At 39.2% G+C, this 19,372-nt stretch overlaps 1 protein-coding gene across 3 annotated transcripts; it reads right to left on the bottom strand.

Annotated features, from left to right (window-relative positions):
* Window positions 1–3,997: 3,997 nt before the first annotated feature.
* On the bottom strand, window positions 3,998–18,970 carry PABPC1 (poly(A) binding protein cytoplasmic 1). 3 transcript variants are annotated; one of them, XM_037503205.2, is made up of 15 exons: window positions 18,248–18,970; window positions 15,090–15,283; window positions 14,788–14,903; window positions 12,706–12,845; window positions 11,156–11,250; window positions 10,720–10,857; window positions 10,431–10,526; window positions 7,681–7,953; window positions 7,380–7,470; window positions 6,776–6,886; window positions 6,545–6,699; window positions 6,036–6,120; window positions 5,293–5,423; window positions 4,711–4,804; window positions 3,998–4,119 (listed from the first exon to the last, which is right to left on the bottom strand). In XM_037503205.2, exons 1-14 carry the CDS (start codon window positions 18,438–18,440, stop codon window positions 4,712–4,714), a joined length of 1,911 nt encoding a protein of 636 aa, XP_037359102.1. In that variant the 5' UTR covers window positions 18,441–18,970; the 3' UTR covers window positions 3,998–4,119; window position 4,711. The 3 variants fall into 3 exon arrangements, with proteins under 3 accessions (XP_037359102.1, XP_054548036.1, XP_054548037.1); XM_054692061.1 differs by having other exon boundaries at window positions 12,715–12,845; XM_054692062.1 differs by lacking the exon at window positions 18,248–18,970 and adding an exon at window positions 17,624–17,648.
* Window positions 18,971–19,372: the final 402 nt, after the last annotated feature.

The following is a 19,372-nucleotide window of genomic DNA, read 5'->3' as shown; positions in this document are numbered from 1 at the left end:
AACTAAAAATAGAAACTAAGAGCAGAGCTTGGAGTAGAGCCTCAGTTTCAGATGTCACTCACTAGCAGAAAACATACTTAATTTGTTGAAAATTTCTTTCGTAATTGGTGTCTTATCCAGTGTATTTTTTAATAACTGTTGAGAAAAGGTTGACATCTTCCTATTGCACAGATGGCAATAAAGGGTCAGTTAATTCTGCAGGTTTTATAAACTTACTAAGTTTTGGTTAAGTCCATGCATCAATTTCACAGTACTTAAATGGGAATATGAACAAGCTCAGAAAAATCAATGTTTGATATTTAGTCCAAGGTGCTCAAAAGAAACATGATTTAGAATTTTAAGCCAGCCTGGTTAAAACCCTTTTCTTCTAAATGACTTTCTCTTTTCAACTGCCCTGAAAATGTTTTGCTCTCTGGGTCATCCCACCTCTGGATCTCCAGACTGAAGGGAGTCCAAGTACCTAAGATTTTATGGAACATTACAGGCATTTTACACAAGCCTAAAAGCATGAAGGTCTGGTGCCTCATCACCACTGTGACTGTGGGCAAGTCATTCCTAAAGCTTTAGCTTGCTCCTAAGAGATGGGACTATACTACTGAACCTAGCTCATAGACTGGTTGTAAGAAATAAAGCAGTGCAAGTAGATACTAACCACACGTGCCTCTGCCTTAAGGATCACCATGATACACAGGTGCTCATGACGGCTCTTCTTAGCTCACATATTCTAAAAAAATTTTATCATTTTCATTGTTGGCCATAACTGCAGAGCTACCCAATTATCAGTGTATTACGATTGGTATTGTCACCAACACTTGTAAATAATTGCCTATTAGGAATTAGACTTATACAACAGTTTAAGTTAAAAATTAAAGGACATTGCTTTGTACTTTTTAGCATCTGATTAACTTTACATTATAACTTTTTTATGCTATTAAGAAAATGGTCATGTCTTAGATTGATTCCAGGTTTGGGAAATACTATTATCTGCAGGCTGATACTTTTGAATGTGAGGCTGGCACGTCTACCTGACAACCTGAAAATGAGCAAAATGAAAAACACTCCCAAGTATACCACCAGCCACCCATGAATTTATCTGCTCATATATACCTTAATTTGTGAGAGCTTTCCCCAAAACACAAATGTTGACTTCCAATGTGAGGAGGATTTCCCTACAGATACAGCTTCTAATGAATATGTCTCCAAGTTTTATGGGCATCTAATTAGTCATGTTTTTCTATTCAAATCTTTACCCCTCCAAATTTGGAATGATCACATAAAAGGCTAACTATCTCCTGAAGTTTGTAATTGGGTTACCTTACCCCTTAACTACACTATGTATACAGAGAGCTTTTACCACTAGGTGGTTAAGACAGATTATCAGTGATTTGAGTATGGTAGAAAAGCAGTAAGAATCCTGAAATCATAGCTATCTGAAGGTATTTATAGAAGAATCAATATAAAGCCTAGAAAAGGGATCTAATTCCAGCAGTGTCACTTTGGCACTGTCCAGAGGCACCCGCCCTGACTGGACAATGCCAGAAGATCAAAGGATCAAAGTTGGTCTCGTAGCACGGTGTGCTTCAAGTTGTTGGGTTTTGGTAAATGACACTGGCTAGTAATGCCAACTCCACACTTTTTTGCTTCCAACTTCTGATTTCACCTTGTTTTTGAGGACTGCTAAGAAAAACATACTCATTAAAATACCTGTTCCCAGGTCCTCTTCAAAGTCATACTCCATGCAAATGATTAATTTGGAACTGTGGCTTTACATTCAAAGAATAAATTTTGTTGTACTCTGGCACAAAAATGGAGACACACTCCAGGATAAAAAAAAAAAAAAACGTTTCTCATGAGCCATTATATACATAACCACAGAAAGTGTCCCTGTCGATTTTCTCAAAATTTTCAATAAAAGCAACCATACATGTACTTTAGCAGAGAGGTAAGATAGTCAAATGTCAGCTCTTATTCTGTGCTTCACCTCAAATCCTGAATGAAAACTAGGTAGTGAAACAATTATAGATCATGAGCCACACCCTCATGAGATGCCAAGTCAGATCTTGTCAAGAGTGGTGGTTATGTTCTAGTTTCACTAAATTAGTAAATAATCAGTGCCCAGGGGAAAGAGGGTGAGGTTCCTGTGAATATGCCATATTTGCATTAATTGATACATAGTCGTGATTTGTGTTTCTGTTTAAGACACCTTATTTAAACACCTGAAGTTTATCAAACATTCTCTCCACAAAGCACAGCCTTCTGGCACTTATACCACCAGACAGCACTTCAGTGCTAAGGGGCCATTTAAACGGTACCACCACCCAACAAAAAGCACAAAAATGTCAAGAACATGGCATGAAGTAGACTGCCAAATGGACACTTATTTGTAATTTCTGCGCAGACCGCCAAAGGTCTACTGCAATCTTGGCTCCTTCTAAGCCACCAGCTTGTTACATTTTAAAACCTGAAGACATTTCAATAGATGAAACAATTTATCTTCCTGCCATACAAGACTTACAGAAAAATCCAAATTATGTAAACCGTAGCCACAAGACTCAATTTTGGAATTTTAGTGTAGGAACTTTACAGGTAAGCACTTCTATAGTCTCCAATTAGCCTGTTCTTTTAAAACTTCAAAGCCTGAAGCATTCTGTATTCAAATTTTGAAAAACACGGCATATATTTGTCTACCTTCTTTTAACACTATAGATTTCATGGTGACTCATGTAGTTTTACTGTTTAAATGGCCCCTTAGCACTAAATGCTACCTGGTGTTTCTAATATAGAAGGTAGGTCTACTATGGCCAAGTAAAATACAAAATAATTAAATAACTACTCAGTAGGATAGATTCTAAGTCAGTTTTCGGTTTATCTCTTATATTTCAAGAGAAAGCCAAAATGAAAAGGATTTCAAGTACATAAGCATCATAAGGCTTCCTTATGCAGAGGGCTGACTCTGCATAAGCTACAGTTTTGTTCACTTGTTATTAGAGGCAGCAGAACTGTTCCTAGCAGTGGGCAAGATAATCAGATGTGCAACTTGGAAAGTTAGCTCTGTAGAGAAGTCAATGGAGACTAAAACGAATCCATTATCAAAAGTGCAAACAGTGAAGGCTATTTGTTTTATGTAGATATCCTGAGCTCAGTCCTACTGTAAATCCATCTTTCTGGAAGATGGCCTTAATCTTCACTTGAAACAAGTACTTAAGGTATTTAAGGTAATATAAAAAGTTGAATGGTGACTTACCAATCAAGTTAAAGACCCCCTTTCAAAAATAAGGTTTAAAACTAACTTTGGGGTATTTAGCCAATCTAAGAGTTGTACCAATGACTGATAAATGTGCTCTTTCCTACCAACAGAGTAGCTGTTATTTTATATAAACTCATAAGTGAGAAATGATACTTTAATTAGCTCATAGCCTAGACCTCAACAGTCATAAAATGGCATAGTCTCAAAAACCATTACAAGTATAGCTATATGCCAGATCAGGAATTCACACGGAAATCTCAATTCATAAAACGTAGCAGACTGTCTTGTGCCTTTTCCACAAAACCATTTAAACTTAATAGCATACCTTTTTCATGAACCAGATTCACACGCAGCAAACTCCAGCTTATCACCAATACATGATTGCCAATTACAAGGAGAATTAAAAAAGCTTAACATCAGTGTGCACTGTTTAAGGAATTTTTATTAAAGCAAGAATTTTATAATCCAAATTACGTTTCCTTGCTCAGTCATCAATTCTGGTATTTTACAGAAGTGACATTCTGAGCTATTCCACAGTAAAGAATTACAAAATTAAAGAAAGGAATGCTTTAAATTTTTGTACTTTGCTGAAAATTCTTTTTTTCCCAGGATCTATAAAACATTAATTTGTTTTTATATTTTACTATTTTTTTGTATTTTTTTGTAGTTTTTAAATCAATAAGTAATCTAGGACTAGCATTATGTTTGCTAGACCTGGCATTTGCTCGGTACATATGGTTCAAAGTTTCCTTTCCTTTTTTTATTTATTTTATATTTTGCAATGTTTTTTTTTTCATAGTATTTAAATTTTTCGATGTTTAGATATTTTTCTTCGGTGAAGCACAAGTTTCTTTTCGTGGTCCCTGATCAATCTGTAAAAAAATAAATAAATAAAAATGACCCAATACTGGCATTTGTCAATAGCATATTAAAACGCCGCCAAATTTAGTCCTCAGCCTGTTTCTGTCAAGTTTTACTGGACAGTTATCTTGTTCATTTACATATTGTCTATGACTGCTATCCTAACAGCAGAAAAAAAATAATTACAACAGAAAGTCCACAAAGACCAAGTATTTATCTGGTCCTTTTTAAAAAAGGCTTTGGCAATCACTGGGACTGTTTTTTGCTACACAGTTACTCCCAAGAAATGGAATAATATAATGAAGGTCACAACAGTAGAGGCCCAAGAGGAAAATTCACAGTAGTTGCCATTGTAGAAAAGGTATAAGGCACATGAAAGTCCTCCAGAGGACAAAGAATCAACATGTTTCAGGCAATCTAATAGAAATAACTATACAAAATGCACTTATAAGCAGATTTTAAGAATTTAGGACAATGTAAAATTTAATTCCTCTGTATTTCTACTTCTTAGAAGTAGCAACATACTTAGATTAATGTAAAATGTTTAAAAAATGTGACCAAATTGTTTAAAACAAGCCTGAATCAAGCAGGAGAAAGCTTACTTTAAACAGTTGGAACACCGGTGGCACTGTTAACTGCTTTCTGGGCAGCCTCTTTAGCTTGGTGGGCTTGTAGTACAGCTACAGCTTCATCAACCTAAAAATAAGGAAAAAAGACAAATTACAATTTCAAATGTATAATGCAAATGCTTTTCAAGTGAAAAGAATAATTTCAAAAAGATTCCAACTGCACCATACCCTTTTAGATTTTACTACTACTCTTGAACTATGAAATCTCTTTGCTGTCCCCATCAAAATCCCCCCCCAAATTTGAGAAATATCAGCAAATCTTTCTTCATTAAAGCAGCACTATTAAGACAGCATGGATACTGAAAAAAAAAAATGATTGGATTTCAAACTAAACTCTGCCAATTACTAGCTGTGTGAGCACTGGCAAATTATTCAAATACTATATATATATTCAATTTCAGTATTTAGTGGGGCTAACAACACATTATCACTAGGATTTATAATATTTATACAGCACTTGTAAATGTTCTATAAAGCCAAGTTCCTTCCCCCCCCCACACACACACACAAAAAAACAACTCTGAAGAGGCTGCTAGATAGGCTGATTTAAATTACTTTAGAACGGAGAGACTCTGGAGACTCAAGCATATGAAGAAGTTCTGAATTATCAATCTCCAACAACATGCCAGTGATTTTTCCAGCAAGAGTAGGGTGCATGGCTTGAATGAGAGGAAAAAGCCGCTCACCTGTAACAACAAAAAACCATTCCAAAACTTCAAACATTAAAATGCCACCATTATTAAAACTGAAGTTTAAAGACCTTACTTTTGTATATAGCAATATATATTATCACATAATCCACTATTTCAATACATCCTTCATGGAGGATTCTCAAGATCTACCACAAAGCAATTTTTGTCACTATCAGTTTGCCAAAAAATGAAGCTATATTCTATCATTAAATCTGTACTCAGGTAACACCTAAGCTTTTATTTAGTTCAAATTCTCTTCTAAAATTGTGGTAGGGCCCATGTCAAACAATGCTATAATGGCCTATCCACCAAAAGCAAGATTTTAACAGCTTTCCAGATTTTTAATTAGCTATCTAGACCAACTGTGCCTTCATAACCATTTATACCAATTTAGCTCAATCCTATCATCCTTTTTTTTTTTTTTGGTGGGACCCTCACCAGTGGCCGGGGACCGAACTGGTGCTGCAGAGGCTGCAGGCAGCCTCGCAACCCAGAGCTCAACTGCTGCGCCACCAGGGGAGGCCCCTATCATCCTCTTTTATCTTTAGGTGCAAAGGATGTCGAAGTGCCTTGCAGTCTTGGATTAGGTGGGATAAAGGTACGTACCCAACATTTGCTTTTGCTCTTGAGGAGGGGCAGATGCCAACATGGAAGCAGTCAAAGGCTCCTGACCTTGTACATGAACAGCAGGCTAGATACAATTAGGAAAATTTCAAAGTTAAAAGTATAGAAGTAATGGCGAGTGCAAATACAGGCATCACTGGAAAATTACTAAGAAGCCAAGTGAACTAAAAATACAAGTATTTTATCCACATGGGCAATTTCATTTTATTTGGAGTATGTTTTGGAACCCAATTCTCCTTATGACTGATGACAGCTTTGGCCCTAGCGTCAGAAAAATGGGTAAGTGAAATCTTATTCAATTTTCTTTTTCTGCCAACTATCCAAGGCAAAACTCTCAAGCTGGGGTCTTATAAAAGTTGAACTCCTACAGTGTAAAGCCAAGTAAGATTTTTACATAGGGATATCGATTAGTAAGATATTCTAGATAGCAACTCCATTTTTAACTTCTTTGACATGAAAGATTAATTTTTACGAAGAAATCAAGTTCGTACCTGCTGCATGGTAACCTGTGGCTGTGCATTAAGATGTTGTTGAGGATTGCGAACTCCCGCGGCATATTTGTACTGTGGAACGGTGCGAACAGCAGGAGTAGCTGCAGCAGCAGCAGCTGCAGGACGTGGACCCATTGTTTGTGTTGATGTGTTAGCTAAAAGATAATTTTTTATTTTCACCTTGCTATTTCAAATTGTAAGTCAACCTTTACAGAAAAGATTGAGACTTACCAACACGCTGTGTGGACATGACTCGTGGAACCTGTGAAGAAGCTGGTCTCATAGTACTAAATGGTGGTCTAGGAGCGGCTGGGCGGATAGCACCGGGCATATTTTGGAATGCTACATTTAAAGAAACGAATATACATTACGACTGAGAAAATTTCACTGTAAGTCTTTGTGCTACACTGTTTATATCTGGAGTTTACACAAAAAGCTAAAGGAGTAGACAAACATAAGCATCATTTCTAAATGCTGTCTTACAGACTTATCAGAATGTTTGACCATGGAACCTGGTTCCAAGTGCTCCTACAATAAAAGCACTATCCACAGGGCAGGCAAGGTGAGAAATGCCAGGGAGACTGGTCACATCGAAGACATTTGATTTCCTATGATTGTTAGAATTCTGAGTTAGAGCCACCCCCAAATTGTCAAACCAGCAAAGAAATGGCTATCTCAATAGGCACGAATGATATTTTGAAGACTGAAAAAGCTAGGATCCCCCAAAATCAACACCTCTGAGAAGTAAAATACTGATGAAATATAACAGCTAATTTGCCTCTAGTATGTAAGTACAAATAACTAACAACCTTAGAAGAAAAGTGAAAGAGCTTACGATGAGGTCTGGCACCCTGAGCAGTCCAGCGAGGACTTGGTCTTAGTTGAGCAATTTGGCTAGGAGGATAATATGCAGCACGGTTCTGAGTCTGTAGAAAGCAAGCAAATACACACACCAATCAGCAAGTACTTGCTTGCTCCCTGAACATTTAAGGCCTCACATTAAGTAATTTTTCAAATTGAGTCATAATTCATCATGTCCACTCATGTTTCCATCTTAAGGGATTGAGGGGCCAAACCACCAACAAACACCAAATACGAAAACCTTCATGAAGGTTTAGTTCTCTCTTAAAACCTACCTGTGGGATAGCTGCCATGAAGTAACCTGAAGGAGGTGCTGGCTGGTAGGGGTTGATTACAGGGTTGGGCACAGCTCTTACACTTGCCATTCTCTGCATATACTGGTTAGTGAGGTGAGCCTGGCGCTCTTCTTTGCGCTGAGCTAAAGCTACATACAATGGCTTGGTGGCCACAATTCTACCATTCATTTCTGTTACTGCTTTAGTGGCTTCTTCTGGGGAGGAGAAACACACAAAACCAAACCCTTTGCTGCGACCTCCTTCCATCATAACCTGTTGAAAGAAGAAAACAGTGTTAATGAACGGTATTTACGACGAGGCACAAAAAGGAGAGATTACTTAGCATCAAGCTATACTTTGACTCAAATAACAAACTCAATGTTTTATTCGCTTTTGGAAATTTTCCCTGAACACTCAAAATATAAAGGACAAGTTATACATATCATAACCAAGCAAAAGAGAGCTGAAGGAAGTAAAAGGGCAGGACTACAGCTGGCAAATTTGGTGAATTTTATATATTCAGATAGATTTTCAACATTAAGGTTCAAGTAACTATGTACACTGGAGGCCTACTAAATTTGAGTGTACAAGATGCTCATATTTACTACTGTCCTAAGGGGGAGCGGGAAGCAGTTGAATCTTACAATAAAAACTTCATATTCAAGACCAATATAGTCTTGAATATTGGGGTGTAAATAATCAGCTCTTAGCAAAAAACCAATAAAGATTTCAAGCAAGCCATGAACAGGTACAAACAACTTGCTGGCCCTCCAATATATAAACAAGAATCCAAAAACACACCCATGCCAATTAAATGTTTAATATTTACAATTTAATAATGGGGAAAGGTGAACTTTAGACTATTTAGTATATTGGACAACTGAAAAGATAAAAAGTTAGATCAGTTGTTCACATTACTACCAGAAATTTCCCTATTTTTGCACTTTTATGTGACCCAAGTTGTAAGTGAAGGACCGTAAGTGAAAGCTGGGACAATATTTGCAATTTAAAGATACATAAAATACTATTATCAGTAAGACAAACAAAAGATATGTACCACTTTCTACTGGTTCTATCAACTTTAAATGCACATACCCGCTGACCCAGCAATTCCAATTCCAGAACTTTAGGATCCATGTGTGCTAGGATTATGCCTAAGAAAGCCTGTTGAGTGGTGGATCTAATAGTATAAACATGCATAATGACTCAAAATGCCTATCAATACTGGCACAGTGAAGTTATGGTACATCTAAACCATGAATTTTCAGTTCTTAGCAAAAAAAAAAAAAAAAAAAAAAAAGTATGGAAAATTACCTGGGAAAGCCAATTTCAATTTTTCACTTCTCTGCTAAGCAGTAAGTGATACTATGATCCAAAAAGACTCCTTTGTAAAGTAAAGCATGCCTGTTTCATAAACTGAGGTGCGATATTTAATTTTAATAACTTGGGAGGACCATAACGGAGTAATAAATTCTACCACACTCCAGGTACTTTCAAAAATGCACATGTTGAATCACAAGACAACCATGTCACTTGAATTTCATTTGTATTCAGGTACTTCCCGTCACTAACTTTTTTTTATTAAAAGATTTATTTATTTATTTATACAAGCACTGGGTATAGTCAGAAGCGCGGGAGGGTGAGAGAATTCACCAGAGCCAGAGCGGGGAGCAGAGCAGGCAGAAGGACCGAAGTACACTGCTGAGGGAAGCAGCGGGCGGCAGGAGAGGTCTGCGCGCCATGCGGGACCCTCCTCCGGTGGCCGGGGAGCAGCCGGGGATCGAACCAGCGCTGTAGAGGCTGCGGGCAGCTTCGCAACCCAGCGCTCCTCAACTGCTGTGCCACTGGGGTGGCCTCCCCCCCACCCCCCTAACATTTACTTCCCTCAGTACCATCGAAGCTCCCTTGGTCAAAGGGGCTGGCCAGTATAGAAAAATCAGCGCGAGTTTTAATTTTTTGTGGACTTTTCAGAATTTTGAGCCCTTAATTCGTTTTAAACACATATGAAAGTATGTGAATGTGATATACAGAGGGATTCTGAACCAGACTCCCGAAAAACACCTACATCGGAGGGTACTGAATAAAAATCTCAGAATTCAGCTAGGATCCCACTGTTCTATTTGATTTCTGGTTTCAAGTAAAAGTATGTCTAGAGGTTTTACTCTCAGAGGTAGAGCTTGACTACTCAGAATGAACTGTGTTAAGTGAATATAAATTATAGCCTATCTGGTGAATTTTCTCACCCTCCCGCGCTTCTGACTGTACCCAGTGCATGTATAAACAAAACAAACAAACAAACAAATAAATAAATAAATAAAAACATGCCTCTATTAAAAAAAAAAAATAAAAAAAAAAAAATAAATAAAATAAATTATAGCCTAGTAACAATTACAGTTCTCAAATTGCCTTCTTAAACCAATAGTTTAACAGTACAGAAGAGGACCTATCGTGCAATGATCCATCACTAACTACAATCAAGGGCATCTTCATTCCTCAGCGAATGCAGAACTTGTCATCTATAAAGAGAAACTACTGAGCTACAATATGCACTTTTTAATCCCGAATACAAGTCTTTGAAAGTATGAAGCAAATAGCTACTTCACAGAAAAATGGATAGGGATTTTTCTTCAAAAGAAAATCAGTGTGACCACTGCTTACCAAAAAGTCACCCTAACAGTTACATAAGGTATATTAACATGAAACTGCTAACATAGCCATAAGCATAGCTTAAAAAATTTCACACGCCTTACCTTTGCACTAGTGATTGTACCAAATGGAGAAAACTCTTTCCGGAGACGTTCATCATCAATACCATCATCAAGATTTTTCACATAAAGGTTAACACCCTAAAAAGAAGGAACATAACTATAGAAATAAGAAAAGCACAGGGGCAGTTAAGCACACTTACTCCTATCCTATCCCATGTTTCTTCTCCTTTCCCCCTCCTCAAATCCTTCAGTTACCTGGGATAAGTTGAAATGAATATAAAATAGGTTCCCTCATCCCTGTCTTATTTTGCTTGTTCAATTAAAAATGAACCTGGTATCTGGTGATCCTATCTTGCTTCATCTGTTCAAATTTGCGTTTAAGCTCCGTCTGTCGTTCCACTTTTTTCTGAGCTCGACCAACGTATATTTGTTTTCCATTGAGCTCCTTTCCATTCATTTCATCCACAGCCTTATGGAAATCACAAAATTTTAATTACCAACTTGCAACACAAGTTCATTTTTAGTAAAAAAAAAAAAAGTGTTAAGATTATCAAAGTTTCAGGTGGACCCATCTCAAAACAAAGCTAGGTTTTGGGAAAATACAGGTTTCTAATTTATACTTTCAAAACATATTTGGTGTAGGGCAACAAGTAAAACAGCCACTAGCGTGCATGTAACTTTCAACACAAGAGCAAGCCAACTGGCATACCCCCCCTTACTGCAGAATATAGGGGAAAAAAAAGTCCTTTAGTATATTTAAATCTTACTTTCTGTGCATCTTCATGCCTTTCAAAGCTCACAAATCCAAATCCTTTGGATTTTCCACTTTCATCAGTCATTACTTTCACACTTAAGGCAGGTCCTAAAAAAAATTTTTTTTAAATAATTCAAAGATATTCCATACATTTATACATACTAAATTTCAACACAAAACAAAGCGTAGATAAAATTCCATGCCTTCAAAATTTTATTTCTCCTCTAATCATCCATTTTACCCAATAAGTCACTAAATATTCTCCTCAAAGACCCTTTATTTCTGTATTTCTACTAAATGGTAAACTAGTCACTGAAACATACCTATAAGTTGTTTTAAACAATTGCTAAGATGAAATTTTATTAAAATTACCAAAAACTATTGTATCCTTCTTCAGCTAACAATGTGATTTTCTTGACATGAAAATTTATGAGGCTTTCTTAGGCCTGATTTGTCAACTAATTTTCAACAGGAAATACTTAGTATAACCTTTGAGGAGACATAGCAGAATCACCTGAAGGCACAATTCTGGAAAGAATGTCTTCTCATCCCCTCTAGTGGAAAAGATACTTAACTGAAGTAGGCAGGGTAAAAGTTAGGTTAAAAGTCACATTATAGAAAACCTGGAAGATGTATGAGGCACATGTAAACATGCCTCTGTCTCAAGGCCATATTAAAACGCTATACCAACAGTAAAGAAAATATTCAATATATTGGTTAACTTACATTAATCATTTGGGATAAGATCCAACTTTGGTTAACTAATTTAAAAAGACATGAACTATATACCAAAGCCAATCATTTAAGAGAATCTGGGGTAAGATACAAGACACTGACATATTGGCTTCCTATTACATGATTTATCTGTTCAAAATACCACTTTTAAAATTCTTCATTTGCAGTACTCAAATGGCAGGGGCAAGCAAAATCATCAGCAGAAGAATACAATTTAAAGTTCATCTTCTATCAGTTCCACAACTGCGGAACTAAAGTGAGGTTGGTTACACTTAATTAGAAGCTTAATGAATTTGAAATGCAAGGAAACAGTAGTTTAAAATTCCATAGACTCAGAAGGTTGTCCCAAGGAGATATCACTGGAAAATCTGAATCTTTGGCTTTTGTCTTTGAAAGCCATTGTTTTAAATTGCTCAAACATGACACCGAGACTGGCTAAATATCTTAAAGCTGGCCAGCTTTCCTGTCACATAATCAGAGACTACCTCCAATCTAAGTTGGCTGTGTCACAGGCATGCTTGGATGAGATAGGCTCTGTAAATGCATAAATCCAGCACAGTATCTTAACACAACAAGCCCTTTTATAATCTGTTCCAGTTACTTAGAATCATATACCTTATACCTTACTGTGCTAATATAATGCAATTAACCTTCACATTGGACAGTGTTATTTTGTAGTATAATGGACTGTCAGTAGCTTAAGCTATATAACCACAAATATTTTTAAGTACCATGTTAAGTCTCATCTTTCTTTTAGGATAAAATATTAATTGAAACTAACATTAAGCAATTACTCTTAAGTGTAAAAATTTAATTCAGACACATTACCAAACTTGCCAAAGAGATCCTTAAGGCGCTCATCATCCATGTCTTCTCCAAAATTCTTGATGTAAACATTGGTGAACTCTTTTGCCCTAGCTCCAAGTTCTGCTTCTCGTTCTTTACGAGACTTAAATCGTCCAACGAATCTAATAAAATATGTAAGAACTATAAAATTAGGTTCTATTTTATTAAATTCAAGTTAAGTCTGATGGTTCTGTATTTGTTAAGAATTTCAAGATCTTTCCTTTTAAATTACAATTTTTTTTTCCTTAATCCGTTCCCTCTCTTCCAGATAACTCAGGGTTAAAAGGGATCACACTCCTATATCAATACAAATGAGTCACAATATTTATGGACTATGTGAACGAAGACATAAATTTCAAAGTTGAAGTTTCAAGTGGTTCTTGCATTTTGCAATCTACTAAAATAGAAATTTAAACTTTAGTTCTATAGTCTGACACACAATAGCCAACGTAATTATTTGCAGCATTACCAATAAAATGTCTTTAAAGTTTTAATTTTCCTCTAATATAAAAATAGTACCATTAAATGTAAAATATACATTATAATATTAAATGGGGGCCTCTCTGGTAGCACAGGGGTTAAAGTCTCAGTGCTATCAAGCTACCACCAGCCACCATGGAATGAGTTTGATCCCTGGCTAGGCAGCTAACCCACATGGCACAGCAGACCTCTCCTGTCTCACCTGCTACTCCCCCAGCAGTGTATTTCAAGTATATCTGCCTGTTCTGCTCCCCACTCCGTCTCTGGTGAATCGTCTCACCACCCCCCACACCTCTGGCCTACACCACAGTTCTTATATGAATAAAAATTAAAAAAAAAAAAAATTAAATGGGTACCTATGGTTTTATTTCCCTATCCCCTATTATCTCCCTACTCATATGATGGTGCTTCTCTGTATTATCAGTTTTATAAACTTTCTCAAAGCCAACATTCCAATGTAGACATCAGAACTATCTGTTTTTGTGAGTATTGCCGGAACTTTGAGACTATTTGTTTCTAGGACGAAAAACAGAAATCTAATAATTCAAGTGCATAGAGTAACCTCAAAATTATATGTATAGTGAAATTGTTTTCCAAAAGGGTTGTATCATTTTATACTCAAAACAGCAATAAATCTATATATTAGATTTAGATCCCTACCAGTGGAAGGCATTCTTGTTTGCCCCCTAAAGTGTGCCTAGAAAAAGTGTATTAATGATGTTTAATATTACTCTTATACAGTAAGACAGAGAACTCAAATAGAACTCATCCTTCATGTACAGTGGTCACACCACTCGATGCAGTGATCTATAATAACCTAATAACCACATCTTGAGTACTGTAGTGAACTTGTAACTCAATTTGCATGTCACCATTGCAGTTTACACAGCACCGAGAATGGCCATACAGCTGGATTTGCCCAGATAATTAAGTAAAACCCACTGGTAATGAGAATAAAAAATTGTCAAATCATTAGGTTCATAAAATCTGGATTTCTTATAATCTCTAACAGAACTGGTGTTTTATTTATGTTACATTTAGTTTGCAACTTTAAAAAACAGGATTACTTCAGGAAAGGATAATCAGCAATATGTGATTTAATTCTGCGTTAACACCAACAATAACAAAATCAACACCAATAATAAATTATAGAAATATGGCCACAGAAAGAGCTGCCCTGGTCTCTGCATTTAGACTAGATTGTATCCTAGGCTCATCTGTTATACCAGCATGTAAATACAAGCTAATTATCTTAGCCAGTTTCTGCAAGAAATGGGCTAATCAGGAATTACGATTAAATTTCTGTCTGGATTCCTGGTTTTTCAACCATGAACTTAATTTTTAAAGTTTTCCACTCCAGTATACCTATCTTCTTTCTTTTTGATTTGGATTATTAACTGATTCTATTAATTCACTGTTATTTCCGTTACATTGAATATGGAGAAACAATTTAAAATCCACAAGATACGGCTTATTAATTTCCACTCTAGCTCTCTGTCTTCAGGAGTACAGTATAAACTTGTAAGATGAACAACTCTTAACTATTAAAAACAATTTGAAATAAGATTAGCTAAATATACTTACACTTTGCGATCATTTAGAAGCATCCCATTCATTTTTTCAATAGCTCTTTCAGCTGCTTCCTGTGTCTCAAAATGTACAAATCCATAACCCTTAGAACCATTTTCATCACAAACCACCTAGAAAAAAATGCATACCAATTTTTCATTACTTGCTATTGATTTAACATTTTCCCAGGATACAGTAATATGTCAGCAGCATAACTTGGGTATCGGGGAAACGAAGATACACATTTAACAACAGCAAAGTTGCTATTTTAAGGAATAAACAATAAGCATCTAAAACACTGTCATGCTTTTGCTTACCTTACAAGAAAGGATGTTACCAAAAGCAGAAAATGTATCATACAGTGCTTTATTATCAATGGATTTGTCCAAGTTTTTAATGAATATGTTGCCCACTCCACTTTTGCGAAGTGATGGATCACGCTGAGACCACATGATGCGCACTGGCTTGCCCTTTATAACATCAAAATTCATGGTGTCCAAAGCACGCTCCGCTGCAGGAAGGATGTTTTCAGAGTATTACTTCAAGTTTTTTCATAAGCCATTTAAAATTATATAAACTATTACAGGGGAATGGTTAGGTATAGCCTTACTCCTTTAAACTTCAAAATGCCTAAGTCTTACCTAACGCAAGCCCAGCTTTAAACTGCATAAAGCAAATAAGCATCAGAACCCCTAAATTCTACATTGACATCATAGTGCTAATAGTGTATTTCTAAAACAATCTATTCCCTTAACTGCCACTTAATGTAAAGCATTTTTTTTTTTACTCAACATAAAAATCAAGATTCCCTTTCATACAATCTGCTTAGTGAGTAATAAGACGTTAGGCAACTGTAGATAACCCACAGTATCAGCTCATGACTTTAAGTATCATTCACTTTCCTATTTGCCAAAATTGGATTATTTCATTGGTTACCCACTGCCAATATTAATCAAACGTTAGTCCCATTTTCTTTGAGAAAGTTGCCAAAGTTATCAGGAGATTTCAATGATTCATGGCTCAACTTCCTATTGTCAAGTCAAACCACCACCCCCCCAACTAAAAAAAAAAAAATCCATGCAGAGATTTAAAATCAGGTCTAAAAAAGTAACATGAAGTTGGACACAAGCTGCATATAATTTCTGAAACACCAGGCTTACAATAGTCACAATCCACTATTAATGCATTATTGATGCATTTAAACAACTTTACCTAAAAGACCACTGATTTACTTAAGTGATGATTTAACAATTACTTCTAGATCTTCCTAGGAAACGTCAAGATCTATCCTATGATTTCAGGGTCTTAGGAAGGAGTGAATTATGTGCTCCTGTACCATTACAGCAGCACTGAACTTCAGTCTACTGGGAAAATATACTGTATGTTTACCAAAAAAAAAAAAAAAAACAAAAAACAAAAAACACCTAGTGGAAACCAGTCCTTGAGGCCCTGAAGTATCTATTTTCAAATTCCATGCCAATGTTACTGTAAAGTTAGTCTGAGCACTTATTTTCCAGCCACCTCTTTCAATAAATGAATGCTTGTTTCTAGAATACAGTGACAATCAGCTGCAGCTCATTATCAATTACTGACCACACCTACTCAACTCCCCTATTTTTTTCAGCTGACTTTGCTTGAGTTTCTTTTTTGATTGAATCACCTTTTCCTGTTATATTGGAAACGCACTTTCAGAAGCTAGTTCACAAATCCATCAATGTGGCATAACTTTTAAAAAAAATCAAAATTTATCTGGAGAAAAGGTAAATTGTACATAAGCCAAACAGGTAAAAAGAAAAAAAGTGATCTTCAAGAGTCACAGTACTGGTCTACTGGTATAGACTAATAATACAGTGTACTGTAACCATGGTAACCTGAAGTTCAACTTTTTAAATCCAAGAAATTAAAAATACTGATTTTATGGATTTAAAGCTGTTAAGTTAGAAACAATAATTACTATTAAGTTCCCATTTAAAGTTTTCTCTACGAACCTTTACACTGTGATTACCTGCCCCCAAATTATCTTCCCCAGTCTGACTTCTCTGTTCTTTGATAAATCTTGCCCAGAGTTACAACTATTAGGAAGCAACATTTTGGAGCTACTGCTCAGAGCAAAAGGGCAGGAAACCTGCAGTGTAGTTTTACAACCTGTCTTGGTGTCACCAGTAGTATGCTTACCCAGAATCTCCATATTAACTTTACCTAGCCAAAAGGTCTTTACTGAATCAATTTAATGAAATAAAAGTGCCACCCTTTTCTATAAAAATAAAAATTCCTTAATTTATAATATTTGACATATATTCAAGCAGATGGGGGAAAAGGCAAAATTGGGCACTAAAACTGAGTGCAGCGGTCTATAAATCAATTGATCCAGATATAAAGAAAAAATCCTGGTAACTCATCTGGCCACGTCCTCTTTCACTGCCAAATTTTGTTTCCTGCACTTTAAAATACGCTAACAACATTCCCCCAGACATTCCCTCCACCCTTAATTTTAAGCTAACTCTAACCTCAATTACTTTGTACGCAATCATTCTCCATGACTTAAGTGTATTCTGGTCCACTTTAAAAAAAAAAAAAAAAACCTAAAGTACTGGTAAGTAAAACGGTTAATACATTTTAAGATTAAAACCCTTCAAAATCACAGGAACTATTTCAGAACGAGAAAAGTAATACCCTGAACACATCACCAGTCTCATGAAACTCATTTTAACCAAAAATTGTAATTACGTGGCCGGGGAAAAGGCTGGCCTTCAAAAGGCTCACACTACAGATTTACTCCTCCTCTCCGGCTGTTAATTAAAGTGAGAAACGCCTGAACGAGGGGAACACGATCGTCTCGCTGGTTATTTACATCGCTAAGGTCGTCGGCCACCGCCGAGTTATCGGGACGGGACCGAGAGCCCCGCGGGCCCGACACCACCACGCCGACGTCTCCTCCCGCCCGGTGGCTCCCCCAGGCGCCCGGGCCGGCAGCCGGGGCAGGCCTCGGGCCTGGCGAGGTTACAGGGTTCAACACGTGGTGTTTCCCGAGCCGGGAACCGCACTTCCTCCCCAGCCAGCGGCGCGGCCGGAGCCCGGGCGGTGGGACGCCTCCACCTCTCGCCGAGAGGGGGGCTCTGTCCGCGCAGCCCCAGAATCCCGGGGCGGCTGGCGGGAGCGCCGGGGAAGCACCGAACCTCACCCACCCTGCCGGCGCGTCATCGTCACCCTAAAGTTTGAAAGCGGCTGAGGCCGAGAAAATGGTCGCAAAGGAGGAAGTGGCCGGGCGTGCGAGGGGCGTGCGGCGGCCGGCTCGCGCGGGGCCCGGGGCTCGGGGAGCCGGGTCCCGGCGCCGGAGCCTCGGGTCGCCGGCCCTCCGGGGTGACAAGCCCGCCCGCCCGCCCCCTCCCCCCGGGCCCGCCGGCCTAGCCCGCCCGCCGCCGCCGCCGGAGCCTCATGGCCGCCCGCCCGCCCGCCCGCCGGGCCCGGCGCTCACCGTCCGCCGGCTGCTGGAAGTTCACATACGCGTAGCCCAAGGAGCGGCGGGTGATCATGTCCCTGCAGACCCGGATGGAGAGGATGGGCCCGGCCGGGCTGAACTTCTCGTAGAGCATCGCCTCGGTCACGTCGGGGTGCAGGTCCCCCACGTAGAGCGAGGCCATGGGGTAGCTGGGGGCGCTGGGGTTCATCTCGGCACGGCTGCCCACAGGGCCACAGGCCGCGACCTTTCCGTGAGAGGAGGAGAGCGGGTGCCGGGGCCGGGGGCCGGAGCCGGGGGGAGGGGAGCGGGGGCAAGCGCAGAGGGACAAAAATCAACCGGAATCGAAAACTACTCAACGGCCGCAGAACGGGGTCGATCCGCTGCCGCTGGCTGTTGGCTGCCGGCGGGAGAGTGCGGGTGGCGGGGTCCGGGCGGCAGCGGGAAGGCCTCGGTCTCTTGGTTCCTTCTTGGAGCTGCTGCGGGGCCGCGGGCGGGCGGGCGGGTCGGTCTCGGCTGCTTCACCGGGTTATTTTACAAAAGAGGAAGAAAAAAAATAAAAGTCTCCGGCGGGGGAGACGCGGATTTTTTGTAAATTTTTTTTGGGTTTTTTCAAAGATTTTTTTATATTTTTTTGGATTTTTTTAATAATAAATGTGTGTTCCGAGCCCGGAGCACACACTCCGCACTCTCAGCACTAACCGCCGGGGAGAAGGGGAAGCACCGCCTCCTGCACCCTCTACTTATACCCCCCGCCGCACTCGCCCCGCCCACGCGCGTCTGACGCCAGGACCCTACGCGAGCGTCAGCGCCGGAGGAGGCGGAGAAAAGGAGGCGAGGGGGAGGAGGGACGAGAAAACAGGAGGAGGAGAAAGCAGAGAGGAAGGGAGAGGTGGTGGCGGCGGCTGCTGCGGGTGTGGGGGTGGGGCTGGGACGGAGGGGCGGGGCTTCTGCGCACGCGCCGCGGCGGGGGGGCGGGCCCAGGCCGCCCGGGACCCATGGGGGAGGGGAAGGCCGGCTCGCGGGCGGCTCTTGGTGGAATCGGGTGGGACGGCCCCTTCTCCCACACACCCCGCCCCACCTCCGCCCGGAAAAGCGTTAACCCGTCACCGCGGCGGTGGGCGGTGCGCAGGGCTTCCGGGT

This window comes from Talpa occidentalis, unplaced genomic scaffold, assembly GCF_014898055.3.
Source record: "Talpa occidentalis isolate TD23 unplaced genomic scaffold, MPIMG_talOcc4v2.1, whole genome shotgun sequence".
NCBI classification, from domain to species: domain Eukaryota; kingdom Metazoa; phylum Chordata; class Mammalia; order Eulipotyphla; family Talpidae; genus Talpa; species Talpa occidentalis.
This window is presented reverse-complemented; position numbering and strand designations above follow the sequence as displayed.

Coding starts and splice junctions, on each gene's coding strand:
- PABPC1 (XM_037503205.2), bottom strand. CDS start 18,440: ATGAACCCCAGCGCCCCCAGCTACCCCATGGCCTCGCTCTACGTGGGG. Junction 15,284..18,247: donor CTTCCAGCAGCCGGCGGACG/GTGAGCGCCGGG, acceptor TCCTTCCTGCAG/CGGAGCGTGCTTTGGACACC. Junction 10,858..11,155: donor GGCATGAAGATGCACAGAAA/GTAAGATTTAAA, acceptor GATTTCCATAAG/GCTGTGGATGAAATGAATGG.